The following is a 14,187-nucleotide window of genomic DNA, read 5'->3' on the forward strand; positions in this document are numbered from 1 at the left end:
AGACCAAAAGGTATTTAACTCTATTATAAAAATAAATTTGACTGTTGGTTTCAAAGTAGATGTATGTTAAAGTCGGGGTCGGCACCACCCCCATCTGCCAATTATAAGGACGGTTGCAGCCATTTCAATCCCCATCGGTGGGTGGCCACTCTGGCCTGCAAAAGTGAGTGGCTGCAACTGCCCCAACAGACATCCAAGAAGCCGTGTTGTAATGATAAACCTAGATATTGAACGGAATCCAAATCACTCTCAAATGAAATTAATGTACAATACTCACAAGAAAAAAAAAATTAAAACAATAATGTACAGTGGACTTAGCCGAAAAGGTAACGACTCCAAAGAAATTAATGCTCAATGGAATTTAATTGGTTAGCCAGTCTAGCCTTTGAAATATCAGTCGATAGGCTTATCATGTCAAGTTGCTTCGCAGCCACACATCTCAACCCACAGAAAATGATCAGAAATTTAAAATTTTTATTTATTTTTATTATTATTACTTTTATATTCTTTTAAAAATAATATAACTATTAAAATTATCATTAAATTTGTAATTTATTATTATTAAATTTTAATTAAATTATAATTTTAAATAAAAAAATGCTAAATATTTTTTTATTGTTCTTTCTTTTATATCTTTTTAACTGTGATATTAATTATAAAATTATTATTGAATTTGAGATTTCTATTTTGAAAAGAGAGATCCCCACGTAAGCAAGACTAGCTCCTTCTTGCGGATCTTTCAGATTATTTTCTGACTTCTTCGTAACAATAGCCGTGAGTTCCCTAATTAAACAAGTTATCAATGAATATATATATATATATATATATATATATATATATATATATATAACCATAATTCGATTTCATATTCAATTTATACAGATCGAATTAATTCTTAATATTTATTAATATTCTTCAAAACAACAAAGGGAAAACAATTAAGAAAAAAAAAATTAAAAATTAAAAGCTAGTTAAACCCAAGAATCATAAGTACTCCACTTCCCTCCCTCAACAACAAGTCAGAGGAGGAAGATCAGATTCTTTCACCGCCTCTTGTTTCTTGAAAACCCTGCTACCAAAAATGAAAAACCCCAAAGTGTGGCCGGCGACGGCGGCCAAAAACACCCCACCGTTGAAAGACATGACAGCCAACATAACCATGTAGGCCAGCCCGATCCTCACGGCAAACAAGAATGTTTGGAGGAGACCGGCGGCCACGTCGGACGAGCCAGGTCCGACCAAGCGGCAATGAGAGAGAAACTCAACCAGAAAAGAGAGCGCGAAGATGAAGAACAAGGCTAATACGTACATGCCGGTGCTCTTGCCGGGCCAGTGGGAGAAGAGTACCTCGGCGTTCGTGCCCCAGAAGAAGGTCATGTGCATCATCATCTTGTGGCGAATCATCCCGGATGTGCCATTCGTGGATGATGGTGATGGTGACATACCACCCATGCCATGCATACCATCCATTGCTGATATCTCTCTCCCTCTCTCTCTCAAAGGAAGCCTTGGCTAGTTAGGGTTTGGTAGGTGACACCATGAATTCATCTGCTCATTATAATGAGACTGTTTCGGCTATTAATTAGAACAGAAGTGGTAGTACATTGTAGTAGTAATGTGTACTACTAGTTTGAGGATAATTGGAGGAAAAAAAAAAAAAAACAAAGGAGGAAAAGTACACGTAATTCTTCAAACTACTTTTTTATTTTCTCCAAACTATTAATTGTGTCAATATCTTTTTAAATTAGCAATAAATGTCAATCTCCTATAAGCTAGACCAACAAAAATGACAAAAACATCTTTATAAATTAGACAAAAAAATAAAAATAAAAAGTAAGAAAAAGAAAAAGTAAAAATTTTGTTGGTAATTTATGGAGGATATTATCACAATTGATAGTTTAAGAGAGATGTTGTCAATGTGGTAATAGTTTTAGGAGAGGATGTATACTTTTTTAAAGAAAAAAGAAAATCAGCTTGCCATGAATCAAATTTTGACACGTAGACAATGTATACATGTGGCCCTTAATGCTAGCTAGTAAGTAATAATGACTCTTTTGAATGAGATGGGTACCGCTCATTTAAAAATTGTATATTTAATAGTGTATATAATATTATATTATTTAAATGACGTGTTAATATTGATAATTTGACATCATATACAATGTTGAATGTAATAATTTTAAATTTTAATATGAGATAAACTCATTCTTACGCTTTCTCACCCACAAATTCAAGATTGTCATCATCTTAATTATAAGAAATAACCGAGTGCAATGTTAAAACGAATGGTCCAAATCATTAATGCAAAAGATTAAAAAAAAATAATAATAAATGAAAGATGACTTTTGGATATATGTTGGGGTCGCGACAACCCCCGATCGCCAATAAGGACACCCATTAATGGTGGTGACCACTTCGGCTGCCGAAGTTAGTGGCTGCAACTTCTAAATGAATCAAACGCAATACTCTTGTTAAAAATATTTTTTTTGTATATATTTATAGTATGTTTGAGAACGTGTTTAACAAATAAAGCTTTTAAGTAAAAAATTCGTTTTTTTTTTTTCTTTTAAGTTTCATTTTTAAACTTTTGCCAAAAATAATTTTTTTAAACTTTTGAAAAAATGGTTTTTACTAGGAGCCAACTACGAAGTTAATTGGAATGTATTAATATAGAGCTCAATCTATCCAAATGGGAGTGGGTAATATATGATTCGTAAAATGATAATTTTGCCCTTATATTAACAAGAACCGACTTTTCTTTAATATAGGATCTTAGTTTGTATGATACCTTTTCTCCATGCACACTATTTTTATATAGTAAATTTTTCTTCAATATCTAACCATTTAATCATTTATAAATTTGATTTTCAAAAATGCTTGAAATATTATATATATTTTTATTTCAATTCTCTTATAACTAATTATTTTTATTAATTATGCTTCGTCTCCTCAGCATTCTTCTTGTATATTTAATTGATTCGTCTCGTATATTTAATTGACGTATGTAGCATGTTCAATTTACTCTTCTTCTTTTTTTAATTAAAATTAATATAAAGGTGAATCGAGCATATCACGCCAACTAGTATGTTGATAGAATGCTAGAAGAATGTAAATTAACCTTTCTCCTATTGAAAATTACCCACCAGCTGAAATTCCCATGAATCAACCCATAATACTTCGACCCTAAACATTAATATATTAAATTACACCAAGGTTCATGCAAAATATTGATAAATCATACAACTGGATCCGAATCTTTAACAATTTGTCGGGTGATCTTTGTTCAAGTAAAAGCACGGACGGCTCATGATGACTTATAAAAATTATCTTACATTTGTTATTCAAATTGGAACAACAAAATTACTGAAAATATGCCTACAAGTAGTACTGCTGATTAGCAATTCAATGGAGGAAGATCAGATGGATCTTGGAAAGGCGTTGTCTTTGAATTCACAAAAACCCGACTGCCAAAGATGAAGAACCCTACTGTGTATCCTCCGACTGCAGCAAGCAGCACGCCAACATTAAACGACATGACGGCAAGCATGAGCAAGTAAGCCAACACAACACGAACGGCATACATCGTAGTCTGTACAAGTCCAGCTGTGATATTGTCGGTGGTAGACTTGATAAATCTGGTGTGCGAAAGCCACTCCACCACAAAACCCACCACAAAGACTGAAACTAAGGCCAACATGTAGGAGCTGAAGCCTTGTCCCGGCCAACCTGCGAAGATAATTTCTGTTGTATTTCCCCAAAAAAATGTCAGGTGTGTCTTCATTTTTTTTATTTTTTATTTTTTAACTCTCTTTGAAATAAATGATTAAAGGGAAGGATATTATAGGGAGTTGAAGGAGGCATTTTGGTGATGGCAGTACATAATTCTCATTGTGTACTACAACAATGTACTTCCATTTCTTTCTTTCTTTCTTTCTAAAGGAAGTTCCACTAGTTCTAAAAAGCAGACAATTGCCACCAATAATGGGGCATTAATTTTAGAGAAATTACATTAATGCTACACTTTTGTGCATTAACGTAATAAATAATTAAAACGATTATGAAAAAAGTTGAAGTCTTACTCTTCATGGCCGCCCACCGGCCGGCCGTTGAGACCTATCTTACCATGAGTGGTGGAGATTTTGCTTATGCAACCCACTTATTAGTAAATTATTATTTAAAGTTTAAGTGGATAAAAATAAATAACTTTTAAAAAATGCAGGAATTTAATACGCATAACCTTTGTGAGAAGTGAATCCCAAAGAGCGACCCACCACATGCGGCTGCGTTGGGTGTGCATGGGCTCATGGCTTGCCATGGGAAAGAAATAGACCTACTGTTGGCCATGTGGAGGCCAGGAGACCCACAACTACGGGTCTCTATGACCATTTTTTTTAAAAAAAACAGAAAAATATAATTATAATTTTACAATCGTTTTAAGTATTTATTGGACAGAAAAGTTGATGGAAGTCTCGATCTATTAGTATTAACAACAAACATAGTAGTATTAAAATCTAAATAAATTTATCTTAGATTTGTTGTTAGGTGGAGTTTTGGTGATCTACTGTCAGATATTGGGTTTTGGCATCGTAGTGCGGTAATGCATGTACTACGCAAGGAACTCGATCTTGTACTACAAATCAAAACTTTCTTGCTTTCTTTTAGACTTTTTTTTTTTTCAAGATTGAAAATTCAGCAAACTTTTCAAAAAAATTAAAACTACAAGACAAAACCTTTCTATTTTTCAATACAAAAAATTTAAAATCTTATACCACATTAATCCACGTATTTAAGCTAAAAGGGTTTGCCATATATGCCTATCATTTTTTTTTTTGGCGGATTTAATTTGCTCTTTGATCAACGTTATTAAAGAATGCTCACTAAATTTAGTAAGTTCACTATTTATTTTTTTCTTCCCAAATTACCGAACCAATTAATACAACTCATTTTAATATTCTAACCAACCAAAATAACATTTAGCTAATTAACCAGATAAAAATTGTCTAAAAAAACACTGAAACAAACTCAAGCTCAAGGATCAAACACAAATCCTCTAGAAAAAGAAAGAAAGAAAAAGACAGAATATACTGGTTTTCGTTGTCAAGCTGACAAGTCCACCACATGTTTCATCCGTCAAGCTCTGTGTGCACCTAGTACTATTGCCCTTGGAGGCTGTTGTACCTCAGAAGTAGCTAATTTCATTATAAAACCTTTCCAGCTAATCTCTCTGATGATTGAGATTTGATTCGGAGATGAGATTTCATTTGCATCATTGCATGATTTATATATATAATAGAATGACTTTGTGTAATTGTGTGGGTGGTTCAAACCCTACTCTATCATTTAACCCATTTAATTGGGCCATTTCATTAAAATATTTCATATTGGACCTTACCCATTAAAAGAAAGTTTGAGCTTACGTATACGTAAGGAGAGTGTTATAGAAATGATTAAATGATTACATTTATTTCTTTTTATCATTGTAAGATTTTTGGATTAACAATAATTTAACTTGGTATCAGAATCAAATGTCCTAAGTTCGAGTTAAATTTAACATGGTTTCAAAGTCAAAAGTCCTAATTAGTTCAAACCTTGACTCCCTTTATTCACTCATTTCAATTAAACATTTCACCTAGATCACAACTTTGATAGGGGTGTCAACCCGGTCCGGTTTTCCACTTTTTGGCCAAAACCAGGGACCGGAACTGGGAACTGGGTCCCGGTTACCGGCCGGTTTCGGTTTGCACCCGGTCCGGTAACCCTTTTTTAAAAAAAAAATTGTTATTTTTGGCTTAAATCAATTTTTTTTTGACAAAACAACCACCAATTGTAGATAATCAAACAAATCTACACCCAAACCAAAACAAAAACAAATTCATTTAGGTAGAACAAAGAAAAATCTCACGAAGTAGGTATGAGCAAGTAAGTAGCTAGAGAAGGATTCCAACAACCGACACTAGTTAATAAGTAGATCTCATCATCGGGAACAACATACTAAAATTGTATCAAGATCGGATCACAAACGATCCTCCAATCTCTGATGAATGTGATTATGAGAAAAAAACCTCATTTTTTCTCTCCTCTCTGCCGAATGCTTTCTTCTCTCTCTTTTTTCTTCTTTTTCTTTTGTTTTCTATTTCACCTAAAAGAAACTACGGAGTAGATAGAAAAAAAATAAAAAATAAAAATAGTGAGTGGGTGCCTGGGTGGGGAAGTGGTTGAATACTGCTGGTAGAGCCGTAGAGAGATAAAAGGGGAAAAACTAAATTAAAATAAAATAAGTGGTGGGGCGTGTGTAGGAAAAGAAAGAAAGGAATTGTAAATTAATGAAATAATGAAGGTCAAAGTGGTAGATTAAGCATCAAACAAAACTCCACTATTCCCGGCACTTGTTTATAGCTTTAAGGATAAGATATATTAATTTAATATATATAAAAATATTTAAAACAATATATATATATATATATATATATATATATATATATATATTCCCGGTAAAAATTGAGTGCCAAAAACCGGGTACCCGAAGTACCCGGTTTTTGATTTTTTCCAACCGAAACTGGAACCGGCTCTTCAATTTCCCATTTTTTAGTTTCCCAATTTTTCGATTTTGGTTTCGATTCTTCCATAATTTTTGACAACCCCTAAGTCTTTTGACACAACTAACATAAAATCTATATAATTTTACATTCATCTGTTTTTTTTTTTTTTTTGAGAAAAATTTTACATTCATCTGAATCTCGACACGACTCGACCCAACCTGCTGAGGACTGAGGAGTATATGACTTTTCTAGCTAGAACGAGACACCAAAGCAAGCGACGTACCACTTAGAAACTCCCACTTGTTGAGAGAGGGAGAGATGGAAAAGAATTGCCATAGACGTCGGCGGTTGGTTCTACTGCCATGTCCATTCCAAGGCCACATAAATGCCATGCTTCAGCTCGGCACCATCCTTCACGCCCGTGGATTCTCCATCACAATCGTCCACGCCGAGTTCAACTCTCCGGACCCTTCGAACCACCCGAATTTCAATTTCCTTCCAATACCGGATGGCTTATCCGAAGCCGATATCTCATCCGGGGATCCGGTAAGTATTCTATGGCGGATTAATGCCAACTGCAGATCCCATCTCCGTGAATGCTTGTCTCAGATGATGACGGCACCGGCACGTGAAGGCCCAGATGACGGCGATATCGCCTGCATCATCTACGATGAATTCATGTACTTCTCAGAGGCCGTGGCCAATTCTCTGAAGCTTCCAAGCATCATCTTAACCACCATGAGTGCTGCCACTTTTCTTGCTCGCACCGCCCTAATCCAACTCGTGGCGGACGGTCAACTTCCCTTCCAAGGTAGACGCAATATATTATTTAATCTGTTTTTCTTTTTTCTTATTATCCTTTTAAGCCATTTAGTTTAGTTTTTTGCGATATACATTCAGATGAAAGATATATTAAGATATATATGTGGATAGAAAAGAGGGTTGCTGCACTTACAAACAAATCCTTACAAACACATGTGGTAAGAAAGAAGATAAAATAAATATAATTGGTTTTTTGGGTGTTTTTTTGTCCTTTTCCTTGCCACATGTGTTTGTAAGGATTTGTTTCGATACAAAATATCTTAGGATGGTAGATTAAATTAATATATAAACGATAAAATTAGTATCCATTTAGTATTAGTAAAAAAAAAAAGAATATAATTGTTTCTTAATATATTTTAGGAAAAAGTCTACATATCCCTTTAAACTAGCTACCACCTAATTGATAATGTTCCCCCCAAATTTTCAATTGTGAGTTGTGACAATGTCCTTTTAATACTATCAAAACATTGTCTATGTCCCCAATAACGAAATTATTATTAGTAAAAGTAAATAAATAAAATACTAAAACTTCTAAAAAAAACCTAAAACTGAAGAAAAAAAAAATCTTTTTTATAAGAAAAAAATTAAAACTGAAAATTTTCATTTTTATTGTTATGTTATAATTTTTTAAATAAAAATTTCCCTTTTAAAAATATTTTTTTTTCTTTTTTTAAATAAAAATTTTTCATTTTAAAAAATTAAAAAATTATCGTTTTAAAAATTAAAATAAAATTTTCATTTTTTTTTATAAATTATTATTATTATTTTTTTTTAATTTATAGGAGTATTTTTTTTCCTATTGAGAAATATACAAGGACATTCTTATCTTTATTCAAATATTGAGGGAACATTGACAATGTTTTGGTAGTTTGGGGAGACATTTTCACAATTGAAAGTTTGGGAGGATATTGTCAATTAGGTGGTAGTTGGGAGAAGTATATGGACTTTACCCTATATTTTTAATTTTCAACTCAAATAGTGATGCCTACTTTTTTAATGATATATTTGGGTTATTGCTCGTGATAGATTTTGAATGTTTAATGTTTGAGTACAAATTGATTTTTGTTATAATAGGGCCAAAAGCCAAGCTTAATTATTTTGGCCCAAATATATAGATTTAGCTATTTCTATACTATAATAAAAAAAAAAATTCAAAAGAGGAGAAGGGTCATGGCCAATACCAACCAACCGCTCCCTCCGTTTAATCACAAATATGCTAAACATTTTCTCTATTTGCGCACTGATACTAACTACTACAAAACATGGATTATAGATTCTGTGTTACAGGACTCGGTTCCAGAGCTTTATCCACTCAGATATAAGGATCTACCAATTCCCTTGTTCGGAATATGTGATACCTTTTCAAAACTAGTACTTGAAGCGTACAAGATTAGAACATCTTCAGCCATCATTTGGAATACCATGGACTGCCTTGAACCATCGTCGTTGTCACATATCAAACACCAATTCCAAGTTCCAATCCTACCCTTGGGCCCTATGCACAAATTTGCCCCAGCCTCCAGCAGTAGCTTATGGAAAGAGGATACTAGCTGCATGGAATGGCTTGGGAAACAAACTAAACACTCAGTTATATACGTGAGCTTGGGAAGCATAGCATCCATGGATGAGAAGCAGCTAGCCGAATTGGCATGGGGACTAGCCAGCAGCCAGCAGCCTTTCTTGTGGGTGATTCGGCCGGGTTCAGTTCACGGTTCAGAATGGATTGAAATACTACCCGAAGGTTTCAAAGAAAATATTGGAGATAGAGGTTGCATTGTGACATGGGCACTGCAGAAGGAAGTTTTGGCGCATAGCGCAGTGGGAGGGTTTTTGAGCCATTGTGGTTGGAATTCAACGCTGGAGAGTATTTCCGAAGGAATTCCAATGATATGCAGACCGTATTTCGGGGACCAGAGAGTGAACGCAAGGTATGTGAGTCATGTATGGAAGGTAGGCTTGGAATTGGAGAACGAGATGGAAAGAGGTGAGATAAAGAGAGCTGTAAGAAGAGTAATGGTGGAAAAGGAAGGGGAGGCCATGAGAGAAAGGGCTAAGAATTTGAAGGAGAATATTGAACTTTGTATTAAAGAAGATGGTTCTTCCAACAATGCCTTGAACAGGCTGGTGGAGATGATCATGTCATGATTGTAATCTAATAACACATCTACTATCACAACTTTTCTTGATCTGAAATTTTTTTTTTTTTTTTTTTTGAATGCTCTAGATCTAGATCTGAGGACTGTCCCTCTTAGTATCTTGTATTATTTTTTACTCCCTACCAAAGATCTGCTTTCCTTATTTATTTATTTTGGCCAATAACCATAACTAAATCCAAAAGACATTCACCCTTGCCTCACATGCTTCAAATCTTTCTCTCTTATTTTTTCCCCTGTTTTGCTTCATTATTATAAGATAACGGTACACCGACAACTCTTTTACCTTGTTAACACGGTTAACATATAATTAGAACCACCGTTAAATTTTGGATCCAATTGAGATTTTTCTGCTACATTAAGAAATATACACTTACAAGTGCATCTAACATTTGACATTTCTCTTTCCTTATAACAACAACAGTTGGTGATGGATCAAATATGGTTTGTAAGAAACAAAGTAGTCCATAATAAGTCCATCATTCCGGATCCAATCTCAACCCTTGAAAGCATTGATTTCATCAGCAAGGGCCACCTTGCTGCTTGGAAGAACTCAGCAGACCCCCCCTCCCCCTAGAGGTTAATTTTGATGTTGCTGCTAACTTCTTAACTGCAACAACGACCATAAATGACCATGAAAGTAACATCCTTGCAACCTTTTACAAAACAAATCCTTGGATTGGAAGTGATGGTTGGAGAGGCACAAGCTGCTCTCCACTTGCAGCAACCATGATTACAACTCTCATCATTCTTCAAGGGGATTCTCTAATTATCACAATTCTGGCTATCAACAAATCGTCCATCTTGACCGATTAAAACATTTCTATTATTGTCGAAGACATTGACCAGAAGCCATCGTTACACAAAATCCAAATTATATTTACTTATCTAATTTATTACATTTATTAAACACTTTTTATTTATTAATTTATTTCAGGACCAAAACAATCCAACGGATACAACTTCAACCCAAAATTCAATTCCTTTGGAAAAGTGACAGTAAGAACCCCATTCTCCATGGACGCCTTCACTGCCTCCATCATCACATTCTCCGGCAGCCTGAACCTCCTCATGAACTTCCCGTTGATAAGCTCCACCCTATGCCATGTGTCGTTAGTGTCTTCCTTCTCTACGTTCCTCTCTTCGCTGATCTGGAGCACTCGGTCATCATCATCTTGGTCTTTAATTAAAATGAATAAACAATTCTGAAAAGATTATTGTAATAAAATTGAGAAAACATTTAAATAACAATGAAGATAAGCTGTCATCGTCAATTCATGTAAGATGATAAAGATAAATTGCAATAATAACAGAGCATAGCGGACAAGTGCATATGTGCGAGAGAGAGAGAGAGAAAGAGAGATGGAAGAGCAAGGGAAGAGACGCCGACGTGTCCGGGTGGTGCTATTACCATTTCCGTTCCAAGGCCACATAAACCCAATGCTTCAGTTGGGAAGCATCCTCCACTCCAATGGCTTCTCCATTACCGTCGTTCACGCCCAATACAACTCCCCCGACCCTTCAAGCCACCCAGATTTCAGCTTTGTTCCCTTGCCAGATACATCATCCGGCCCCGACTTTTCTGGCGAGGTAATAGCTTCTATAGTGCAGCTTAATACCAATTACAAAGCTCGTTTCCAGGAGTGCTTGGCTGAAGTGATGAGCCAACAGTGCCCGGACGATGGAATCGCCTGCATCATCCACGATGAGCTCATGTACTTTTCCCAAGCAGAGGCAAAGGATCTGAAGCTTCCAAGCATTAGTTTAACTGTCGGTAGTGTTGCCCATTTTCTTGCTCGTTCTGCCCTTGTCCAACTAAAGGCAGAAGGCCACATCCCCTTCCCAGGTATATCTATGTTCCATCAAAAACGTAGTTCTTGCCTTATCCTAAAGGGTACAATACTACAATACAAAGGGTAGTCGGAGCACTCCCAAAATCAAGGAAAATAGGGTGGCTGGGGGTGGCCACGAGCCACTCCTAGCCCAACACCCTCCTTTAATTTCCATTTTTTTTTAAAAAAATTTTAATTTTAGTCTTTTTTATTGATTAATAATTATAAAAGGTAAATTTGATTTTTCAAAGGTCAAAATGATGGTATTTCCCGAAGATTTTTTGTCAAATGTTGTTTTTGCATCCACTCTAATGGTCAATGTAAACAAATGGGCTTAATTGTAATAAAATGATAGTTTGATATATGCAAGTATCACATTTGTTAACTCATGAAACTATTTTGATAAGGGTTGTCGGCTAAGGGGGTAAAGTGTATTAACTTTATCTTATTGTCAAATGATCATCGCCCTTCAAACTAGTTACTTACATTCAAATTTTTTTGAATTACAGAATTTAAGTAGCACGATCCAGTTCCAGAGCTCTATCCTCTCAAGTTCAAGGATCTACCTATTTTTGAAAAATTAGTGAACTATTTGGCACTAGTGAGTAAAGCTTTTAGCAATAAAACATCTTCGCCCATCATTTATAATACAATTGACTTCCTCGAAAATTCATCATTGGAAAAAATTCAACACCAATGGCAAGTTCCAATATTCGCAATGGGCCCTATGCATAGGATTGCCTCGACCTCCTCTAGTAGCTTATTGGAAGAGGACACTACTTGCTTGGCATGGCTTGATAAGCAAAGTTGTAAATCAGTCATTTATGTAAGCTTGGGAAGCGTGGCATTCATGGACGTCAAAGAGCTTGCTGAGATGGCTTGGGGACTAGCGAACAGCCATCAACCTTTCTTATGGGTGGTTCGGCCAGGCTCGGTTCATGGTGCAGAATGGACTGATGTACTGTCAGAAAAATTTAAAGAAAACATTGGCGAGAGGGGTTATATTGTGAAATGGGCACCCCAAACGGAAGTTTTGGCACACAATGCAGTGGGAGGATTTTTGAGCCACTGTGGATGGAATTCAACGCTAGAGAGCATTTGTGAAGGAATTCCAATGATATGCCGACCGTGTTTCGGGGACCAAAAAGTGAATGCAAGATATGTTAGCCATGTATGGAGAGTAGGCCTGGAATTGGAAGGTGATCTGGAGAGAGGTGAGATAGAAAAAGCTGTAAAAAAACTTAAGGTTGATGAAGAAGGGGAGGCCATGAGGAAAAATGCTAAGAAATTGAAGGAGAATGTTGAACTTTGCATTAAAGAAGATGGTTCTTCTTACAATTCCATGAACAAGCTGGTGGAGATGATCAGGTCGTTTTAATATGACTATGGAGGTCTAATATTTTTAATAATTTTTTTTTTTCCTTTTGTTCTCCCTCATATACTGTACCGTTGAATTGCCTTTTACTCCCTAGCAAAGAGCTTTTTCTTATTTATTAGTTGGAGAGGCACGTGCTTGATTCAATGTATTTCAATGTTTGATAATAATATATGTAATTTTTTATTTGGCAAGTAGATAGACGTTCATTTAGTCTAAAAAAGTAGTTTTTTTTTTTTTTTGAAAAGACAAAAAAGTAGTTATAAATTAATGAGTATATATATGGTTTATACATGGGTTCAACTAGATGATTATGGGTGTCAACTTAGTCCGATTTTTGGCCAAAATTAGAGACCGGAACTAGGATATCTCGGTTCTTGATCTTGGAAAACCGGAATCGAGAACTGGATCCCGGTTAACTAGGGTCCCAGTTACCGGCTGGTTCCGGTTTGCACTTTGATCGGTAACCGGTTTTTTTAAAAAAATTGTTTTTTTGGCTTAAATAATTTTTTTTTTTTTCACAAAACAACCACCAATTGTAGATAATCAAACAAATCCTATCCAAACTAGGACAAAAACAAATTCATTTAGGTAGAACAAAGAAAGATCTCACAAAGTGGGTATGAGCAAGCAATTAGCTGGAGAAGGATTCCAAAGATCAATACCAATCAATAAGTAGATCTCGTCATCAGGAACAACATACTAAAATTGCATCAAGATCGGACCACAAATGATCCTCTAATCTCTGACAGATGTGATTATGAGAAAAAACCTCATTTTTTCTCTCCTCTCTGCCAAATGCTCTCTTCCCTCTTTTTTCTTCTTTTTCTTTTGTTTTCTATTTCACCTAAAAGAAACTACCGACAAGATAGAAAAAAATAATAATAAATAAATAAATAGTGAGTAGGTGCCTGGGTGGGGAAGTGGTTGAATACTTCTGGTAGAGAGATAAAAGGGAAAAACTAAATTAAAATAAAATAAGTGGTATGGCGTGTGTAGGAAAAGAAAGAAAGGAATTGTAAATTAATGAAATAATGAAGGTCAAAAAAATGATAAATTAAGCATCAAACACTATTCCCAATACTTGTTTATAGCTTTAAGGATTAGATATATTAATTCAATATATATTAAAATATTAAAAAAATATTATTATTATATGGTTCCAGTATTCTCGGTAAAATCGGGTGCCAAAAACTGGGTACCGGAACCGGGGTACCCGATTTTTTGTTTTTTCCCAACCGGCTCTTTGATTTTTCTGTTTCCAATTTTTCGGTTTTTCAGTTTCAATTTTTTGGTAATTTTTGATAGCCCTACAGATGACCCTGATTAGCAGTTATTATACCAAGTTTTAACCGAATTTCATAACCCATGGCCAATAAAATAATCAAGTCGGACATAAATTGAACTTATATGAACCAATTTTGAGTTCGCTCGTGAACGGTTTCACTTGCTTACACCACTCCCTA

The 14,187-nt window shown here is 35.1% G+C and overlaps 3 protein-coding genes and 1 pseudogene across 3 annotated transcripts; 2 read left to right on the plus strand and 2 right to left on the minus strand.

Moving 5' to 3' along the window:
• Window positions 1–885: 885 nt before the first annotated feature.
• On the minus strand, window positions 886–1,598 carry LOC132164304 (copper transporter 6-like). The gene has a single exon (XM_059574792.2). It carries the CDS (start codon window positions 1,468–1,470, stop codon window positions 1,009–1,011), a length of 462 nt encoding a protein of 153 aa, XP_059430775.1. The 5' UTR covers window positions 1,471–1,598; the 3' UTR covers window positions 886–1,008.
• A 1,796-nt stretch (window positions 1,599–3,394) lies between these two features.
• On the minus strand, window positions 3,395–3,697 carry LOC132163107 (copper transporter 1-like). The gene has a single exon (XM_059573306.1). The coding sequence runs from the start codon at window positions 3,695–3,697 to the stop codon at window positions 3,395–3,397; it is 303 nt and encodes a 100-aa protein (XP_059429289.1).
• A 3,016-nt stretch (window positions 3,698–6,713) lies between these two features.
• On the plus strand, window positions 6,714–9,717 carry LOC132164173 (UDP-glycosyltransferase 76E1). Its single transcript, XM_059574610.2, has 2 exons — window positions 6,714–7,350; window positions 8,635–9,717. The coding sequence occupies exons 1-2, from the start codon at window positions 6,858–6,860 to the stop codon at window positions 9,504–9,506; spliced, it is 1,365 nt and encodes a 454-aa protein (XP_059430593.1). The 5' UTR covers window positions 6,714–6,857; the 3' UTR covers window positions 9,507–9,717.
• A 1,159-nt stretch (window positions 9,718–10,876) lies between these two features.
• On the plus strand, window positions 10,877–12,724 carry LOC132163234 (UDP-glycosyltransferase 76E2-like; annotated as a pseudogene).
• Window positions 12,725–14,187: the final 1,463 nt, after the last annotated feature.

This window comes from Corylus avellana, chromosome 8 (genome assembly GCF_965113065.1).
Source record: "Corylus avellana chromosome 8, dhCorAvel1.hap1.2, whole genome shotgun sequence".
Taxonomy (NCBI): Eukaryota; Viridiplantae; Streptophyta; class Magnoliopsida; order Fagales; family Betulaceae; genus Corylus; species Corylus avellana.